General features: G+C 42.5%; 1 protein-coding gene across 14 annotated transcripts in view; it reads left to right on the top strand.

The window, feature by feature from the left end:
• Positions 1-20,982, top strand: part of PPP6R3 (protein phosphatase 6 regulatory subunit 3) — a 134,819-nt gene that overhangs the window by 82,458 nt on the left and 31,379 nt on the right. For all 14 annotated transcript variants that reach the window (XR_012655744.1, XM_032801554.2, XM_032801546.2 and 11 more), the window contains 5 exons: positions 5,302-5,451; positions 6,253-6,317; positions 13,978-14,093; positions 15,592-15,677; positions 19,740-19,826. Coding sequence is in view for 13 of the 14 variants with exons in the window: in XM_032801554.2 (XP_032657445.1) it covers positions 5,302-5,451; positions 6,253-6,317; positions 13,978-14,093; positions 15,592-15,677; positions 19,740-19,826 (504 nt within the window). In the remaining variant the exon portion in view is untranslated. The remainder of the gene's footprint in view (positions 1-5,301; positions 5,452-6,252; positions 6,318-13,977; positions 14,094-15,591; positions 15,678-19,739; positions 19,827-20,982) is intronic.

Here is a 20,982-nt window from a genome sequence, read left to right as displayed (position 1 = left end):
TGCAAAGTTTACTGTGGTAGTCCCTATACTTAAAATGGGAAATACCATAAATCTCGTGGTAGGCTTAATTACTGTGAGTAGCAACCATCCAGTTTTAATAGCACTTTCGTAAGGAAGACTGTTGCTATTTCCTAAAGACATTTTGAATGATACATTATGTCACAGTTCAGGGCAACTGCACCTGTATTCCCTTTCTATGGTCCCTTGAGGACACCCACTCTAGGCTTCCTCAGCAGGCTCATCTCTTGGGCAGAGACCCAGGTCTCCACTCTCTCCTAATTAGGGTTTTTCCAGGCTGCACAGTCCCCTTCTTACACTGTGTGATATTCCCAGCAAGCAGCGTCTGTACTTTGCTTTCCCTCCAAATGATTTAAACAGCTAAGTGCTCACACAACCCTATCTAAGCAAACACACTTATTCTTAAGGTGAAAATATTACAGAAAAAAAATTAAACAAACAATAAAAACCTACATGCATGCTAATAAGCTTACCAGAGATCACCCCAACTAACCTTGGGTTTGGATAGGTGTCAAGTTTTCAAAACCCATGACTGAGTTTTTCCCCATGGTTACAAGGTCAGAACTATCTCAGATTCAGAACCATCATGAATAGTTTGGTCTTTCCTTTATTCAGCTTGGGTCTTTGATCTTCAGGTTCTAGGAACAGGTAATCAACAATATCGTCTCCTCGGCGGGTAGCTGCAAAACTCTGGGTTTTTGCATAACTGGATGTGGGAAATTTTACTTTCACGTCCCCCTGGAGATTCCCAGGAGAACCACTTAACACTATATGTCCTAAAAGTCCATTCTTATCTGGCACATAGTTTAATACGGTCATTTGAAGTTCATAACACTTGCCAGGATTCACATAACATTCTCTTCCCCTCCCCCAACCCCCAGGCTATAAACAGTACATTTTGGGGAGACTACAGTGGGTCATATTGGAAGATGAACTGTTAGGCTGGAGGGAGATTACTAGTGGTGTTCCTCAGGGATCAATCTTGGGATCAATCTTATTTAACATTTTTATTAATGACCTTGTCACAAAAAGTGGGAGTGTGCTAATAAAATTTGCAGGTGAGACAAAGTTGGGAGGTATTGCTAGTACAGAGGAGGACTGGAATATCCTACAAAAAGATCTGGATTTCCTTTAAAGCTGGACTAATAGAAATGGGATGAAATTTAATAGTGCAAAGTGCAAGATCATGCACTTAGGGACTAACAAGAACAGTTTTTGCTCTAAGCTGGGGACTTATCAGTTGAAGTGGCAAAGGAGAAAGACCTGGATGTATACCTTGATCACAGGATAAGGCTGGTAAGCCTAATTGGTTGAAACTGTAGTACAGAACAGAATTATCAGACACCTAGATGAATATGATTTTGTTGGGGAAGAGTCAACATGGTTTTTGTAAAGTGAAATCATGCTTCACCCATCTACTAGAATTCTTTGAGGGGGTCAACAAGGATGTGGACATGGGTGATCCAGTGAATATAGTGTACTTAGATTTTCAAAGGCTCTTAAGGAAAGTAAGGTGTCATGGGATAAGAGGGAAGGTCCTCTATGGATCAGTAACTGGTTAAAAGATAGGAAACAAATGGTAGGAATAAATGCTCAGTTTTCAGAGTAGAGAGAGGTAAATGCCGGTGTTCCCCAGGGGTCTGTACTGGGACCGGTCCTGTTCAACATATTCATAAATGATCTGGAAAAAGGGGTAAACAGTTATGTGGCAAAATTTGCAGCAGATAACTTTTGAATAGTTGGGTAAGGCCAAAGCAGACTGTGAAGAGTTACAAAAGGATCTCACAAAACTGGGTGACTGGGCAACAAAATGGCAGATGAAATCTAATATTGATAAATGCAAAGTAATGCACGTTGGAAAACATAATCCCAACTATACATATAAAATTATGGGATCTAAATTAGCTGTTACTATTCAAGAAAGATGTTGGAGTCATGGATACTTCACTGAAAAGATTTTATTCAGTGCGCAGTGGTAGTCAAAAAAGCTAAAAGAATGTTGGGAATCATTAGGAAAGGGATAGATAAGACAGAAAATATCATATTGCCTCCATATAAATCCATGGTACGCCCACTTATTGAATTCTGCATGTAGATTGGTTGCTCCATCTCAGAGAGAGATTGGAATTGGAAAAGGTACAGAAAAGGGCAACAGAAATGATAAGGGATATGGAACAGCTTTCATATGAGGAGAGATGAATAAGACTGGGACTTTTCAGCTTGTAAGAGAGATGACTAGGGAGGGATATGATAGAGGTCTATGAAATCATGACTGGTGTGGAGAAAGTAAATAATGAAGTGTTGTTTACTCCTTCTCATAAGACAAGAACTAGGGGTCACCAAGTAAAATTAATAGGCAGTAGGCTTAAAACAAAAGGAAGTATTTCTTCACTCAGTGCAGTGTCAGCCTGTGGAACTCTTTGCCAGAGGCCTGTTGTGAAGGCCAAGTCTATAACAGGGTTCAAAAAAGAACTAGGTAAATTCATGGAGGATATATCTATCAATGACTATTAGCCACTATAAGCAGGGATGGTGTTCCTAGCCTTTGTTTGCCAGAAGCTGGGAATGGGTGATGGGATGGATCACTTGGTTACCTTTCTCTGTTCATTCCCTCTGAAGCATCTGGCATTGGTCACTGTTGGAAGACAGGATACTGAACTAGATAGACAGTTGTTCTGACCCAATATGGCCGTTTTTATGTTCTTACAATGACTGTGAGCCACCAATGAGTTGCAGCCGTTAAAAATGTAATGCAGTCCTAGGATCTATCAGGCGAGGTATTTCCAGTAGACACAGGGAAGTGTTAATACCATTATACAAGGCATTGGTGAGACCTCATCTGGAATACTGTGCAATTTTGGTCTCCCATGTTTAAGAAAGATGAATTCAAACTGAAACAGGTGCAGAGAAGGTTTACTAGGATGATCTGAGGAATGGAAAACCTGCCTTGTGAGAGGAGACTCAAAGAGCTTGGCTGAGGGGAGATATGATTGCTCTCTTTATATAATATACTTCAGAGGGATAAACACCAGGGAGAGAGAGGAGTTATTTAAGCTAAGCGCCAGTGTGGACCTGACAGAAATGGATATAAACAAGTTTAGGCTTGAAATTAGACCAAGGTTTCTAACTGTCAGAGGAGTAAAGTTCTGGAGCAGCCTTCCAAGGGGAGCAGTGGGGGCAAAAAACTGACTGATGTCCAGACTGAGCTTGATACATTTATGGAGGGGACGGTATGATGAGACTACCTAGAAAGGCATGTAGCCGATCTATGACTGCTAGTAACAAACATCTCCAGTGGCTGGTGATGGGATACTAGACGAGGAGTGCTCTGAGTTACTATAGAGACTTCTTTCCTAGGTGGGTGTCTGGTGGGTCTTACCCACCCACTCAGGGTCTAACTGATTTGCCATATTTGGGTTGAGAAGGAATTGTGCCCTGGGTCAGATTGGTAGACCCTGGGGGTGTTTTGTCTTCCTCTGCGTCGTGGGGCATAGGTTGCTTGTAGGTTTAAAATAATTTAAGTGGTGCATTCTCTGTAACTTCAAGTCTTTAAATCATGATTTGAAGACTTCAGTAACTCAGCCAGAGGTAGGGGTCTATTACGGGAGCGGGTGGGTGAGGTTCTGTGTTCTGCAGTATGTCAGAGGTCAGACTAGATGATCATGATGATCCCTTCTGGCCTTAAAGTCTGAGTACGTTTGGACTCCAAGTTACTTAATTTTAATTAAATAGTGTTTTTCAAGTATATTACAGGAAGTTGCCATGTGTGTCGCACATAATGGCATTGGTAAATTTTATTGAAAAAAATCTCAGATCATTGAGTATTTCTAAGAACTCTCTCATAATTCTGAATGTTGCCAGTGAGAGCTGCCAATTTCTTTCTTCCATACAAGAGACAGAAAAATTAACATTTAAAGGCATATTTTTTTACTATATGCCTTTCTGTACACAGTACTTGAACATAAAAATATTAAAGTATTATAGGGAATGAAGGGTAGGATTGGAAGTATGGACATCTGGTTGTCTTTCTAACTCAACTTTTGTCCCTTTATTTCCCTATCTATAAATTGACAAGTACTGATCTACATCATATGGCAACTATGGGTTGTAAAATTGCTGTTTAGGTGCCAAATGTGCATAGATTTTTCTTTCTAAAACGGGTCAGCAACCTACGGCATGCATACCAAAGGTGGCACGCGAGCCGATTTTTTTGATGGCACGTGGGGCGGGCTGAGCCACTCAACCCGTCGTTGCTCTGGGGTTCCTGCTGCTGGCCCCTTGCCAGCCGAGGTCCTGCCGCTGGTCCCACTCAGCACCTGCTGCTGGCCTGGGTGAAGGAACCCTAGACTGGCATCAGGCTGAGACCCCGGCTGCCTGGAGCTGGCAGCGGGCAGCCGAAACCCCAGAGCAGCGGTGGGCTGAGCCATTCAGCCTGCCACCGCTCTGGGGTTTCTACCGCTGGCTCCTGCCAGCTAGGGTCCCACTCAGCACCCGCAGCGGGCCTGGGGGAAGGAACCCCAGACTGGCAGTGGGCTCAGACCCCTGCTGGCAGGAGCCAGCAGTTGAAAACACAGGGCAGGGGCGGGCGGAGATGCTCAGTCCACCCCCGAAACCCCAGATATGGGCAGGCTGAGCTCAACCTGCTGCTGCTCTGGGGTTCTGGCTGTTGGCCCCTTGCCAGCTGCAGCTCCACTCAACTTGCTTCCAATTGGAGTTCCAGCATAGGCCTCCTGCCAGACAGGGTCCAGGCTTCCGGCCCTGCTCAGCCCTACCAGCTCCACTCACCTCAGCTGCCGATCTGGGGTTCCAGCCACTGATCTCCTGCCAGCTGGTTATCAACTGATCACTTAGAAGCCTGTGTGCAGCTTAAAGTATCCAAATACATGCCAAACTGCATTACTAAACTAAGAGCTGCATTTTAATTTAAATTTAAATAAAGCTTGTGAAACATTTTGAAAACCTTGTTTACTTTACATATAACAGTAGTTTGGTTATATATTATAGACTTAGAGAGAGACCTTCTGAAAAACGTTAAAATGTATTACTGGCACGCGAAGCCTTAAATTTGAGTGTATACATGAAAACTCGGCACATCACGGCTGAAAGGTTGCCAACCCCTGTTCTAAAACAATAAATTGCTATCTAAGCCATGTACAAAATTTTAAAAGTATTTAAGAGAGTGCTGGTTACTGTCTGACTTTCTAGAACTACACTGCTGCTTGTTTTGTTCAGTGAAAAGAACCCAGTGTGTGTAATCAAATCCTTTTGAATTTTGTCTTGCAGGATATGTTCTTTAAATACACATGGAATAACTTCTTGCATACTCAAGTAGAAATCTGTATTGCATTGATTCTTGCAAGTCCCCTTGAGAGTACAGAAAATGGCACAATTACAGATCAGGACTCCATTGGGGACAATCTCTTACTGAAACATGTAAGTTGTGCTTTTGTGGACATTCTGACATTGTAAGGCTTGTTCTTAACTATTGTAGCTGTTTCTCTTTCTAGTGGAAATAAAACCATGTCTTATTAAATAGAGGCATGTAATATTAAAAAAAAAAAAAAAAAAAATTTAGTGACAGTTCACTACCGATGTTGAAGGCATGGTTTTGTTGATGCATGGTAGATTGCTCTCCAGTCTGCTAGGGGCTGGAGGGCTGCAGCAGTAGCTCATCCATCCCTAGGATGAGACTGTTGTAGGAGACAACTAGTGTCTTGGGTCTGTCTGAAGAGGAATCCCTTTAACTTAAGAGTAGATTTGACTAGCTCTGAAGAGAATCCTTTCTGGTTTGCTGGGAGGCCTGTAAACATTATATGAGGCTTGTAAACAGTGTATGATTTGGGACCCAAAGTTAGGGTAATCTGGACATTCTAGGCTATTAATTTTATCATTCGTGAAAATAGATTTTCTGAATATAGCTTATAGTTCACTTAGGGCCAGATTTTCAAAAACGTTCAGTACACAGCAAAGTATGTTGAGATCAAAGGGACCTGAACACTTACTTAGATGCATAAATAGGAGTTGTAGGGTGCTGATCTCAAGAATTTTGGTCTTTAATGTAGTAAAAAGGGCTTAATGAACTCTGAGTTTTGTTGTGTGAACTTAAAAATACGTTATGTGATCTAATAGTTTTCTGCCTGAAACTAATTGCTACTTCTGTTTGAAATTATCTTAATATATGATACTTTGTGCTTAAGCTTCTAGAAATATTAAGCAAACACTTTTTTTTAATAGCTTTTTCTTAAGTGCCAGTTAGTGGAACGAATACTTGAAGCGTGGGAAATGAATGAGAAGAAACAGTGAGTAACAAAGCCTTTACTCCTTTCCCAGAAATTGAAGTCCTACATTAGATTTGATGTAACACATGAATGCATGATCAGTTTAGAATTGAGTCTACTACAATAAAAGCTTTGTTATCCAGCATGTTGGAATGGGGAGGGGGTATCGGTAAGTCAGAAATTCCAGTTAAGGAGGAGGGAGTTTGGGTGCGGGAGGGGGCTCAGAGCTGGAGGTTGGGGGGGTGGGAGAGGGTGTGGGCTGCTGGATCCGAGCGGCACTCACCTCTGGTGGCTCCCCAGAAGCAGTGATGTCCCTTCCCCTCCTAGGCAGAGGTGTGTCTCCGCCCGCAGGCGCTACCCGCACAGCTCCAATTGGGTGCATTTCCGACCAATGAGAGCTGCCGAGCCAGTCCTCGGGGTGGGGAGCAGGCAGTGCACAGAGCCGCCTAGCCTAGCCTCTGTCTAGAAGCGACAGGGACACATTGCCGCTTGCAGGGAGCCGCCCAAAGTGAGCACCACCCTCCCATTCCCCAACCCCTTACGGTGAGCCCCTCCCGCACCCAGAGTCCCTCCCAGAGCCCAAGCCCCACAACCTCTGCCACACCCCGAACCGCTCGTGGTCGTTCCTCCACCTAGGAGCAGCAGGGACATGTTGCCCCTTCCGAGGAGCCACATGGAGCCAGGTAGGGAGCTTGCTGTCCTCATGCCAACCGGACTATAAATCGGACTTTCAGTGAAGATCAGAAATGCTGGTTTATAGAGCTTTCCGGTTGGTAAAGTGCTGGATAATACAGCTTTTAATGTTAATCTGTTCTCCCTCCCCCACCTTAAAACAAATTTTACAAGAGGCATAAACAAACATGGAATATGTTGAACATGCTTTTCTCCTTTTGTCAGTAGGTGTGAGGTGTATTTATCTTTTGTACATGAATAAAAATAAAGTTAAACTAGTAATATAACTTAGGCAAGGAAGCACACTGACACTTGGACTAGAGCTTCTGTTGGCCTTTTAATTTTCTGATTTCAGTTCCTTACACTTTTCCTCCCCTGGCAATGTTGATCCTTCCCAGACTGAACCTGTTGGTCCAATAAGTACAGGATTTGGAAATTCCTAGTGGATCCTGGTGTGAGCCCTTGATCCAACTCTGGTCCATCAGACCCTCCTGTACATCAGGAAGAGGTACTGAGAAGTGCTATTCCTGGCACTGTGACCTCCAGGTCTGGGCTCGTAGGAGTAGAGTGAAGGATTCCTCCAGGCTCTCATCCAAAAAGAGGGCCTTTTCTCTAACCACTTCCAAGTTGCGTGAGGGGCTATGCCCTGGTACAGGAGTGTTAGGGTCGCACAAGGAGATTGCTACCATTCTCCTAGTTCTGTTGGTCAAACGCACCCTGAAACCAGCACTATATGTAGGAGTGGGGCAATCCCTGATACAGGCAAGATAAAAACAAAAATGGGTACCTCCGACACACAGTACTGTCACGCAATTGTAATGAGTCATTGGTACCAAAGACTGCAATGAGACTACTGCTGGCGGCGCCATGAAAAGAAGGGAGCCCATCCCACTGCCTTCGAGTCTAGGGCTAGGTATGCTGCCCACTGGACGTGGCCATCTTCACTAACCTGGAATCCCTGCTCCTGTCAGAACAGATCCTGAGCAGGGACATCTCCACACAAGTTCGTCCAAGGCATGCAGGAAAGGGAGTGTCGCTCACTGATACCATCTACCAGATGGGGTGTAAGGATCCCAGGATCAACGGCACTGCCCATGGATTTTGAACCTGCTACCTCATCTGATGAGTGGTAGGGGGCGAGTCCCATCACAGAGACAAGGGGTCTGTATCTCATAAGAGAGATTGTGCACCCCAGTATCAATTGTACCCTACCCCATGGAGACCACCCCAGTTCCTTTTTGTCTCCTCACATTAGCCTTACTGGGGTCCATGGGATCCATACATGCGACAGTTCTTACGGTACCATAGGGAATCCAGACAGCCCTCCCTTTGCAGAGAAGATCCTGAATCACAAAAACTAATGGAGGGCAGAGGAGGAATCACCAGCTCAAATGGGGTTGGAATCTTCAAGTGCAGGAGAGGTGGTTACACCGACCTCATCATTACCACATGATGACTACAGGTAATTTAAAGACCAACTGAGGAAGACAACTGACAGACTTTTCCACATGTTCCACTTTTACCTCAGGTTCTGAGGAATATGAAGCAACAGGGAGTATCAATGATATTGATTTGCTCCCAGATGGCCCAGGCAATTCTGGTTTTCCAGCATTCACCAGATATCAGCATGCCCATGCATCCATATTCAGCTCTTCCCAGACCTGTTGAACAAGGACAGAGGCAAGATCAGACATCCCACTCCAGCATTCCTCCACCAGATAGCCTGGTATTTGTATGGGCAACAAACCTAGAAAAGGCATGTTCGGAAGCAGTACAATCTGTCCTTAACAGTAGGAAGGATTCCATACAAGTGTTACACAGAAAAGTGGGAAGGAATTTTTGGCTTGGCACCAACATTATCTAATAACCCCAAAAGATGACAACATCCCTGTCATTTTGAACTACCTTTTCTCCTGAAAGACTTTGGAAGTATCTCTTAGCTGTATATGGATGCACTTAGCACTTATCAAGACCTGTCATCCTCTGGAGAACAACCAGAGGGGTGAAGAATGTTTGTTTTTTAAAAGATAGTGTTGGTGTTAGAACCGCTGATAACAAAACCTACCTTGACGGGGGACCTCAGTCTAGTCCTGTCAGAATTAACAAAGACTGTGTGAACCCTTGGCATCATGTTCATCTGTCGATGAAGGTTGCCTTTCTGGTTGATATCACCTCAGCCAGAGGAGTAGATAAGCTGGGGGCCCGACTGGCTGATCTGCCTTACACTTTCTTCCACAGACAAAATTTCGCTAAGACTACTTTGGAAGTGAATTTTTGATGTAATCTCTGAGTTCTATCTAAATCAGAATATTCATTTATCTGTTTTCTTTCCAAAGCTTCATGGCACCCAGTGAAGGATAGGAGACTTCACTCTGGACATATGTTGGACCATAGTTTTCTACCTACAAAGGGCAAAGTGCTATTTAAATCCTTCGTGGAATGTAAGGGAGGGGAAGTAATCTCCTCTGACCCTTTCCAAATGGATTTTGGGCTGCATCCTGCTTTGAGTTAACGATGCCCCTTCTCCACCATTGTGTGAGGACTCACTCAACTAAAGCTGAGGGTGCATCAGTAGGTTTACTTCAAGACATCCCTCTCCTCAAAATCTGTAAAGTGACAGTGTGGGGCTCTGTTCGCACCTTTACAAGACATTATAGCCTGGTGCAAGATCCTTCATCTGATGCTTCCTTCAACAGAGCAGTCCTCTGATCAGTGGTGCAGCAGATGGCCTTGCATCCCCCTCCTCAATCAGTACTGCTTGTTCATCATCCACAGAAATTACACGTATAGACCATTACTTGAGGGAATGTTACCTTTCTTGTATAGTAATTGGAGTTCTTCAAGGTGTGCGGTTCTTATCTCTGTTCTCTGACTGCCCGCCCCCTCTGGTTTTAGGGCTATTTGTGGTAGAAGTTGTTGGTCTGCACCACCCCTTATACCCTCAGTTCACCACATGAGGAGGAAAAAGGCACAGGCACAGACCAATGGACACAGCTGGCAAGAATCTTCTGGTGTTTGGCTCATGGAGCGCATGCATACCAGCAGTGGAACACCAGTAGCGACCCATATTTTGAAGAACTCAGTTACTGTATAAGCAAAGTAACTTTTTATTCTGCAACGATCTTAGTGTGCTTTGTTGGATAATGTTGTTGACACTGAACTCTCATGAGGAAGTATGGAAAATGACTTGTGTAAGAAATATGCAAGCCCACCTTTAACTCTTATTGCACACTGTAGTAAATATAGCTAAAGAAATCCCAGTTTTGTTCTTCAGTAAGTTTTTTGGGGGGGGGGGGGGGTTTCCCCCTAAGGATTATTAAAATTGGGAGCCTAATGTGAGACTTACATTCCTGTGACAGGACACCAATTAATTTATACTACACACTATTTATATAGCACCAAAAATTATGCCTGACACTTTAGACAAGGACTTCAAGCGCTTACAATCTAAACTTAAGAGTTGCTTTGTGGGAGGCAATGCAGTATAAAGCAAAATTACTGAGGGGCTGTTCTTGGCTTGGTTCTTTGACTTCTACAATCTTTTTGTCTTTATAATAGAACACAGTCTCTCATTTTCTGATGTTGAATCCATATTCTTCCTCCTTTTGCTGTTTTTATTCCTGGCCAAATGCTCAGGTCTTGTGGAGTCTGCTTCTCGTCTTGGTATAGACAGAAATGAAAGAGACCAGCTATTACATAGGTTTTCAAACCATGCCCATTTCCGTGATATCCAAATACCTCCAAACGTACAATAGGAAGTAGTACCTCCAACTGCCAAAATAGACCATGGTTTAAATTTGGAGAAAACTGCCGGTCATTACTCTGCCTCATATATGGACAGTTATAAGTCATCTGTTATGCTAATTTATACATGTTTTAGGCTGATAGATGTACTGTAGGAATGAGGGAGAGGGAGGAAATGGTAATTAAATAAACACAAGCAGTCACTTCAGGCCTTCAGTCTCCTTAATTAATTCCCTCTCCCCCCCCAACCCCCCCCCCAAACCCTGAGCAATCACTCATGTAGGATTTATAGAGCACCAGATAGAAAGGGAGAGGTAAAACAATGAGCCAAACAGTGTTTACTCTTGAGGACATTCTGTGCCAAAATATTAAATTCTGCACCAAAAAAATTAAAATTCTGTATACAGTATTTTAAAGTGCTGCAAAATTCTTTAAATTTAATTTGTCAAATGTGGAGGCTCCAGCATGGCACTGGGGAGCACAAGGCACTGGCTGCACAGAGGTGAGAGTCACTGTGCAGCTCTCTCCACCCCCATCCCAGACACAGACTCAGCAGTGAGGCTGCACTCAATCCTGACAGTGCAAGGATGGGGCCTGTCCCAGAGCCTTGCCCCTCTGAGCTTAGTCGGGTATCTGGGTGTGGAGGGGCTCTGGATACGGAGGGGCTTGTTGGGGGGTTCTTGGTGCAATAGTAATGGGACTCTGTAGGGGGTCCAGGTGAAGGTGGTTGAGGCTCAGTGGGGTGGGGGGGTCAGATGCTGGGAGAGTAAGGCTCAGTGGGGTGGATATTGAGGTGCAGCTGGTTGGGGCTTGGTAGGGTGGAGATCTGAGCGTGCATGGCTCGGGGCTCATCGGCAGGGTTCTGAGTGCAGGGGGTTGGGGGTGAGGCTTGACAGGAGGGTCTTGGTATGAGGGTGTCTGGATGCACAGGGGTTGGGCAGATGAGGGAGCAGCTCCTTGTACAGAGATCCTTCCCCCTGCAGCTGAGGAGCAATGGGTGCAGGAAGCAGGAGGAGAGGGTGCACGAGTTTGCAGAGCTTTCTACAGCTGGGGGAGAAATCACTGGGTGTGTCTGACCTGGCCGCAAATGCCATGCAGGGGAAGAGGAAGTCCAGTCCTCCCTAAACCAGTCCAGATTAGCAGCTGAGCCTGCACACGTTAGGAGCCACCTGCTGGGTCTTCCTCATTTCCATCTCCTGCCCCACAATGATTTACCTCTCTGCCGGCTGCCCTGGGCATCCAAAACATACTGCTGGGAAGGATTGACTGCTTCTGTGGTTTCCCTTTGCTTCCCCATCAGAAAGTCATTTTTCTGCAGGGAAGCAAAGAAATCTGCGGGGGACATAAATTCTTTGCATGTGTAGTATTCCCCCAGGAGTAAATGTTGTACAGATTAAATCTGGAAGAACACCACACTTGGTTGTAAGTGTGCACACAGTGTATGTCAGTGCTTAAGCTTGCCATGCTCAAATAACTTCTCTGCTTTCACGGTGCTCACGGAGGTTCTGGTTGATGGCTGTGTTTCTCCATTGATGGGCTTGTCTTGCCTCTCTACATACAGTAACTGACAACACTCCATGTAGATCTTAGTGCTTTAATCAATTAACTTTAAAAGCAAGACCAAATGAGTTTTAAATAGGATTGAATTGTAGCTAAAAGACTCATAAGAACATCTTGTCTTGGTTTTTATTGTGGGTTGGGGTGGTGAAATACTCACTATAATCAGGCTTGATTCATATCATCAAGAAAGGGCATCAGTTAAGAGATTTTGATAAAAGTGTAACTCTTAATAAGGTGTCTGATATTAAAATGGGGTTGTGACCCACTTTGGGGTCACAACCCACTGTTTGAGAACCCCTGCATTAAGCTATATTGAATTAAGACCACTTCATTTCTGAATGTCTCTCTACACAGAGGTTTAATGCAGCCTTTCAAACAGGGCTATGTTAATGTGAACTACGCATCTTTTAGTTTGTGCCAGCAGCATCCATGTGGGGCAGTTAGAGCATAACGTTTTGGTGTACTCTGCTTTTCACACCTCCACAGTGTGCATTGTGGCACAGTGTAGACAAGTCCTTAATTCGTTAAACAAAACCTAATTAAGGTCACTTTAATTCTGCATGAGTTTCCACACAGGTTTAATGCATTTTAACTAATCCACTTCAGCACCTTTAGTTAATTTAGATTAATTTTCCTTAGTGCTCCTGTGTAGACAAGCTTTTTGTGCAAGATGTGGCTTCTAAGTTTTTCTTTATCTTGAGCTGCCCATCTAGTTGCTTTTATAACTGAGAAGCTCATTTGAACAGCAGACTAGATGCCTGCCCTGTCCAACCAGTCAAGTGGTTCCTTAACCCAATCTTGCTTTTCCTCAAATGCAGCTAGTATGTCCAGGCTGAGGACAGATATCCCTGTCCTGCAACCAGCTGCTGGTGTTTGGCAGTGAAGCTCAGATCTAGATGTTTCTCTGACTTTCAGTTTCTCAAGGCTAGGCCAGCTCCGGCTAGTCTTAACTGTTGTCCTTCAGCCCTGCAAGGTGTCATTCTGGGAGCTGCTATTTCTAGTTCCTTGTCAGACATGTTAGCTTTGGCAGCGGAACACTTTGGACAAAGATCTAGGAATTTCTAGTAATGTCCTGAATGCCATTCTCAAACTACAGTCCCGACTAATCTGGTACGTAGAAGTTTATTAGCCCTTGTGTTAGGCTAGCCCTGAGACAGACTTTACAAAATCTGAGAATTTTTATTGTAGCCTGAACTAATGAATTATTTTAGCACTGTTAGAGGCTCAAAACTCCCTTTATGGAATATTTTCAAGTATTAAGTGAAAAGTATTAGTTTTCAGGCAAGATATCTGAATGTCTTATGTGAGGTAGGTTCTCCAAACCTGTTAGCAAATTGGATCTAATGCTACATGGATTTTTACTCTTATTCTGACCATACTAACTTCCCTCAAAACTATGTAGAAGCAGGAGAATAACTTGATGACTAAACATGCTTCTCTTTCTTTATCGATAGCTTTATGTACTTTAAAAACAGTTCAGAGAGGGAGCCCAAAAAATGTGTGTTAGCAACCCAAAAAACGTTTTGGTTTGAAGTATATATTACTCATTCTCCTTACGAGTATTTAAAGTACTTTGCTTCCTCGCTTTTCTGGTCTAACTTTTTGTGTTGCTTCCTTGGATTTATAGGCTTAACGTTCCATAACTACAAAATACTTCAACAGCCAGCTATTTGGGAAGATGAACATTTGAACTTCTCTTTTTCAGGGCTGAAGGAGGAAGGCGGCATGGTTATATGGGTCATTTAACAAGGATAGCTAACTGTATTGTGCACAGTACTGATAAGGGGCCAAACAGCACACTAGTACAACAGCTTATTAAAGGTAACATTAAACTTCAGCAGGTTTGTTTCGTCATTCTGTTAGTTAGATTTGTAGAATTAAATCATGCTAGGAATGTAAAAGGCAGCTTTTAATAGGGACTTTCTTTCCAAAAGTTGTTTGTCCCAGGGAAAGAAGCAGACTTCTTACTGTTTGTAAGTCCAGGTAACCTATTAAATTATATGACTTGGTCTCCCCAAACTTAGGGAAGCAGTGCCATGGCTGCTTCAAATAAATGTGAGCGGGGGTTGCCTGCTAAATTCCCTCTGAGCAGCATGGCCACACAGCAGCTTATTAAGCACTGCACAGGGGCTTAGGAAGCCTAGCCCTGGTGAATCTGCTGCAGCCGGGGGACAGGTGCTCCTTCCCCAACCTGAACCCAGCTCTGGCCTGGACCTGCCATGGCGAGGAGAGAGGTGCCCGGATCCCACCTAGCCTGGCCCACTGACCTGCCATGGCCAGGGGACAGGTGCCCCTCTCCCAGCCCCCACCTAGCCTGCCCCTCCCCTCTCCCCCACCAACCTGCCATGGCCAGAGGATAGGTGCCCGTTTCCCAACCCCAGTCCACCCCTTGACCTGCCGTGGGTAGGGGAGAGGGACCTATCCCATGGCCCCAGTCCCAGAGCTGCTGCGGTGGGGAGAGCCTCTCCCTTCCTAGCCCAGATGCTGCTGTATAGAGAGCTGGGGGGAATCCTCACTCCCTGCCATAGCCCCAGGGGCAGGCTGCCACAGGAGAGAACAACCCCTTCCTCACTGCATACATGCCCCCTTCTCCACCCCACTGCTCTGTCAGTGCTCCCCCAGCCCTGAGCCCTTCATCTCCAATCCCACCCCAGAGCCCGCACCCCCAGCTGGAACCCTCACACCCCTGTACTTCAACCCTTTGTCCCAGCCCTGAGTCCCTTCCCATACTCCAAACCCCTTGGGCCCACCCCCACCACATGAATTTTGTTATGTGCACCAATATGAAGGTGATACGTCACACATCTCCTCCATATTGGTACACATAACAAAATTCATTCTTCACGTGTGTGGGGGAAAAAATAGATGGTACACTGGTGGCCTGCCCTAATGAAAACTACACTGAGTCAAGTATCTTCTGGAGAATGGCTTATTTACACGGGTACTTCTAGAATAATTAATCTCTCCAGCATAGGCCTTCTCAGTCTCAGATATCCCATGTGTTCCTTCTTGCAGCGTTAATCTTTCCCAAGTCCTTATGTGCATGAGGTTACTCCCACATTTCTTATACTCATGTACAGTTACAGGCTTACTGCACCAGTGAGCCATTGAGATTGTCATCTAATAGACTAGAAATGTCTGCCTGAAAACCACACCTTGTTAGAATAAACAGTGCCTGAGAAAATTTGCAATTGTATGTATGGCATAACATGTTCTGCATTGATTTTTGCAAGTTTAACTTTGGGATATGAGAAGAGTGAAAACTAACTGCCTTGAGTGATAACTGGTATTAAAACTTTTTTCATCCATTTTACTCTAGAGCTTCCAGATGATGTCCGGGAGCGATGGGAGACCTTCTGTACAAACTCCTTAGGAGAAACTAACAAAAGGAACACCGTGGATCTAGTAGGTTTTGTAAGATGAAGTTTTAAAAGTTACTGCTGTTATAAGGGCATCCTTTTCCCTTCCCATGTGTCAGGGATACGGTTGCACTGCGGCTTTTTCAGCCATCATGCTTTTCAGACAGAATGTCATCAAACCTCTCCAGTAGCTGCACTGTGGAATCGGCACCTCCCTGGTTTCCTTTGCAAATATGGCTGCCTTACTGGCAATTTAATATGGTTTTGCAAGGGTGTTTGGAGTTGGGCTCATACTGTATTGCACTTCACTCTTAAAGTACCACCCAACAGGAAGAGGTCACTTTGGGGTCTTTGTAAATCCAGAAGTGCTTGAAAAATTGAGACTAAAATTGCTGAAGCTGGGGTTTTTCATATACAGTACGTGAGCAAGCCTACATACATACAGTTAAAGTGGAACTGCTTCCTGCATTATTGAATGATGCACACAAACACCTACCTCACTTTTAATAAAGAAATATAATTTTGCCTTGATTAAAGTCCTGTCATGACTATTCTGTTCTGCACTGAGTGATTCAGAGTTTACATTGGCCTTTTAAAGGCTAAACACCATCTAATTGTGAGGTGCAGAAATAGTCTTAAATAGAGCTACCATTTTCTGTTTGTATTTAAAGTCAGTGTCAGTGTAACAGCAGTCAGGTCCCTCAACTCAAAATAGGACAGACTTGATTGATTTTATTTTTAAACTGAAGTGGTTGCCTAGTTGGGCCTCATTATAATTGGGTTTTTTTCTTTTAATTTCTCCAAGGATCACTGGTTTCTTTGTGGGTTCACTAAGTGGCAATTATACATCACTAATTTGGACCAAAAAATGAATAAAGATTGTTAAATCGGTTCTTAATTTATTAAAATTTTCATGTGAGAGTACAACAATGCAAGATTCACAGCAGAAGGCCATATGTAAAATAAAAATAATTCAGAACCCTAGAGTTGCCTAACAAAGGCATAAAAACAATGAATTCATGGGGTTGTCTGATATCTGTAGTGGATACTAATCAGAACTGCATTGGATATTTATTCAAGAAAACAATGCATCCTATGAATTTTTTTGATCTATAGCCTTATTGAAATGGCCCACAGGTTTGCAGTGTGATTCGGGTCCAATTTGTAATCTCCATAGCCTCCTGACATTTAGAAATGTTGCATGGTTTAGGTAAATGTGTGGAACCATTACATTTCTTTGCTTGAGAAAAGCTTTTTCTTGATCCTGGGGTAAAACAACCTGCCACGATTAATAATAACCTAATCTGACAAACATTAATCCAAAATATAGATTACTAGTGTTGTGTGGTCAGAGTCTCCAGCAGTTTTTCTTACAAGTTTTCTCTAGATCAGTCTAAATTTTTAAGCCAGGTAGAATATTGGATTATTAACTTTCTTTGATATAGATATGCCCTATTCCTTTTAAAACTGTATATCTAACAGAATTCCAGCCGAAGTGGGGCCAACAGAGTTTAATGCTGAATTGTCTCATGTTCAGTTTAAGTTTCTTGAATTAATGCAAGACTCCTAGCTCTTCTGTAATAGATCCCCCTGAGTCTGATAACTGCAAGTCTCTCACAAATGGGGGTCGGATTTCTCCAAATACACTAACTGGTCTGACGTACTCTCTAATTAAAATAGCACTTTTAAGCAAGTTTGCTGTTGGAAGTTCATTGAAATAACTAATCATCATAAAGATCTCCAATTTTTCATGGTTATGGTATCTCTTCCATCAAAAATAGTCTTTCTTACATTATTACTTTGGGGCCTTTAACACAATTCTTATTTTGAAAATCTTAAATAGTTAAGGAAAGTGATTTCTATGGAGAAAAGGTATGCATTTAAAGATTTGTGTATCCTAATGGTAAATTGCTCCATTCATGAGACATGAAAAATCTCAAGAAGAAAGACATTGGAAATGATAGTGAATACACAATGGGTACTTGTAAACAACACTAAGTAGCTTCTAATTTTTCTTAAACTGTAAAAACTGTTTCACTATTGTCTTTGGTAACTGCTAGAGCAAGAGTTCAGATACTGGTCTTTTAATCTAGTACTTGCTTGAGCCTACTAACTGTGTTAAACGAAGAGCTTGATAAGAATCCTGAAGTGTTTGTTTTGCAGATATGCCTCAATTTGGTTTCAAGCCCATTCAGTTAGCTGGAATTTTGACTTGAGGGTTTAAGTGTTTACTTTGGTTTGATTTTATTTGTGTTTTAGTTACCTGTTTACAGTTTTACTAGTTAAAATTTAAGAAACTTGAAGTTGAAACAAAAGTGATTGGGATTGTGTTTAATCCTGAACAGATGGTTTTGGTAGACTAGAAAGCAAGATCAGATGACATGATTTACTCCATTCCATATTATAATGCCTAATTGAGGCCTAAAACAAATTTTCAAGTGAAAATATACCATATGCACAATCCACACTATAATTTATAAGTAATTTGCAGTTTACTGTTGAATTGTTCCAAGGATTCATTTGGTTACTTAAGTTGTTTAAAACAAGTAGTATTCCATTCCCCTGTGGGGCCATGAATTCAAAAACATTGCATAGAAGAATCTTGCTGTTTTATTTTTACACTTTTACAAATCTTTCTTTGATCTCAGATTATGGGTAGTTTTTAGGGGGTGAAACTGATTTGTTATGCGTGAATTGAGCATTAAAGGTATTCTTTTTTAGGCTGTCATATTTGTTTCAGAAAGTGGATAATTTGTTTCAAAATAGCAAATAAAAGAATTGGTCCCTCTTCTCTATGCCAGTGGTTTTCAACCTTTTTTCATTTGCTGACTCTTAAAGTTTGAATGGAGATGCTGGGCCCCTTTGGAAGTTCAGCCTGTGGTCTGTTGGCTCCTGCTGTAAAAGTCATAGACTGAAAACTGTTTGAACAAAATTCAGCTATAAACATTCCTTGTTCTCGGCACGGCATTTCACACTGTATGAGAGGGGTCACTAAACTGTGAGCTTCTACAGTAATGACAGCACTTCTGGGGGTTGACCTGTAGGTGGGGGTATTCGCATACCTTTAATCAGCTAAATGGAACATCTTTTCTTGGATCTGAAACTTTATTTTCATAGTCACCTTTTGCAGACCCCTTAGCAGGGCCTTAACCAGAGCGGGATAGCTGCCCAGGGTGCAAAATCATGGAGGTGGAAAAAATGGGGTGGGAAAATTAATGAAAAATAGCAGGGGGTGCAAATGTGCTTGCTCACCTTGAACACTAAAATGCCTAGTTTTGGCTCTGTGGGTCCACAGACCACAGGTTGAAAACAACTGCGCTATGCAGTGTTTTAGTTTTGTAGAAAGCATTACTAAGCCTGATCTTAGTAAAGTTACCGGGTTCTGAGAATTAATCAGGAGTTGTAGGCACTCGGCACTTCTGAGGATCAAGACCCTGATGTGTAACTGTGAAAATGTGGGTTTTTTTTTTGTTTTTTTTTTTAATTTTTGGGTTTTTTAAATCTGTTTTTTTCCCCCTTGTTAAATCATCTCCAGATTTATGGGCACATAACAATTGCTATATTGGACACTGGTGAGGCAAGACAGCGGCTGACTCCAGCAGTGGCCAGTGCTTCAGTGGAAAGCAAATTCAGCTTCCACCCTCAAAAACAGTGGTCTTCAACTGTGTAGTGCTGTAACTGGGTAAAAGGTGTTTTGATTCGCAGTGGATGACTGCTACACTTAATTGGTAGAATTGTTAATAAGCACACCTTCATGGAAGAACTGCCTTATTAACTGGAATAATTTCATATTTTATCTAAATGGTAAGATACAGTTTTGCACCTGTCCTGTTTGGCCAGTTTGGACCTATTAAGTAGCATCCACTGAAGGAACTCTAGAGTTAGTTTTGCTAGATGTTAAAGATGGAATTATTCTCTAAAGGTGTCAAACACTAATGTAATGACTGGTGACATGCAAATATAATGTTAGCGGATGAAATATATGCATTTTCAGTTGGAATAGTGTGTTTGCTGGGCTAAAAATGAAATTAATGACCTTGCATAATAATTCTAATCTACACAAAGCCTTTTGTTTAGTTTAATAGGTGTCTAAACTTTTTTTGTCTAGGTTACTACCTGCCACATTCATTCATCCAGCGATGATGAAATCGACTTTAAAGAAACTGGTTTTTCACAGGATTCTTCTTTGCAGCAAGTGAGTTAAATTCATTTAACAGCGTTGTTCACAGGTGTGCCTTCTTTGTAAAAGTAGCTTTTCTGTGGGATTTTTGTCTTTGGGGATGGGTGGTTGCATTTGATGCAAAACACCATTTGGAGAATTCGGTGGTGAAACTGGAAAGTGTATAAAAAATGTAGGCAGTGTGCAGTTTAAAATTCTATACATATTTATAGTTTGCTAATTGACAGTGTTACAGAATTTAATATGGTAATGCCACACAAGTGAGTGGTGGTTTTGAGAGCACCAACTAACTGTACAGCAGTCTACTTGAGTTAGCACTTTCATTTAGAAAATAGTTTTTGGAAGCACTTCTGGTACTTTGCCATTTGTGATGGGTGAAGGGTGACAGCTATTCTGTACTAGCATCATTCCATTTGCAATGTACATCTTCTTTATTCTTCTGGCTCTGGAGGAAAGTGAAAGCTGTCAAAATCTGAATACGGTGTACATTGATTTAGATCTCCAATCCTGAAGGTGCTATAGATTCAAGTTACTAAACAAAAGTTACTTAAATTGATGCTTGTACCATTAGCTGTTTAGTACTTGGGTTGAGACAGTTACACAGTCTGTAGTTCTTAAAGTTTATATACCTTTATCATTATATAAAGTGCAGTTGTTCCAAAAGTTTGGTTGAGGTTTTTGTTAATTTTTGAAACTATAGTTAACTTTTCATGTCTGATATTTCAGTGATTTATGGCATCTTAGTTGCACCATTCTAGATTTAATGGGGTTGGTGTTTTCAGCAAGGTAGCAGCTTCTTTAGGAACTTGGAATCTTTTAGAAACCCTTCATAGTCTTCAGGCACCATCTTCTAACTGTGTACTTCAGTATGAGCTCTTTCTAGACTGTCACAGCAACTGCATGTGTTCAGGTAGTTAATCCAACAGAGAAATGCAGATGGACCATTGCTGTTGCATGCTATATGGGGTAATGGTGTAACACAATATTTCTAGTGTCCTAGAAGAGTATGTCATGCGGCTTCTTGTCCTTTTTAAGCCTAGAATAGAGAACTGTACCTTGATATATTGTCTTCTGTAGAAAACTGAGTATGACGTGAAAGACAGTAGACTGGAGACACCGTTGTAAGGAAGAGCAGATCAGTTTTCCAGAATAAGTGGAGGCACTGTAATGT

This window comes from Chelonoidis abingdonii, chromosome 4 (genome assembly GCF_003597395.2).
Source record: "Chelonoidis abingdonii isolate Lonesome George chromosome 4, CheloAbing_2.0, whole genome shotgun sequence".
Taxonomy (NCBI): domain Eukaryota; kingdom Metazoa; phylum Chordata; order Testudines; family Testudinidae; genus Chelonoidis; species Chelonoidis abingdonii.
Note: the sequence above shows the minus strand (reverse complement) of the source record. Positions and strands in the feature narration are given on the sequence as shown.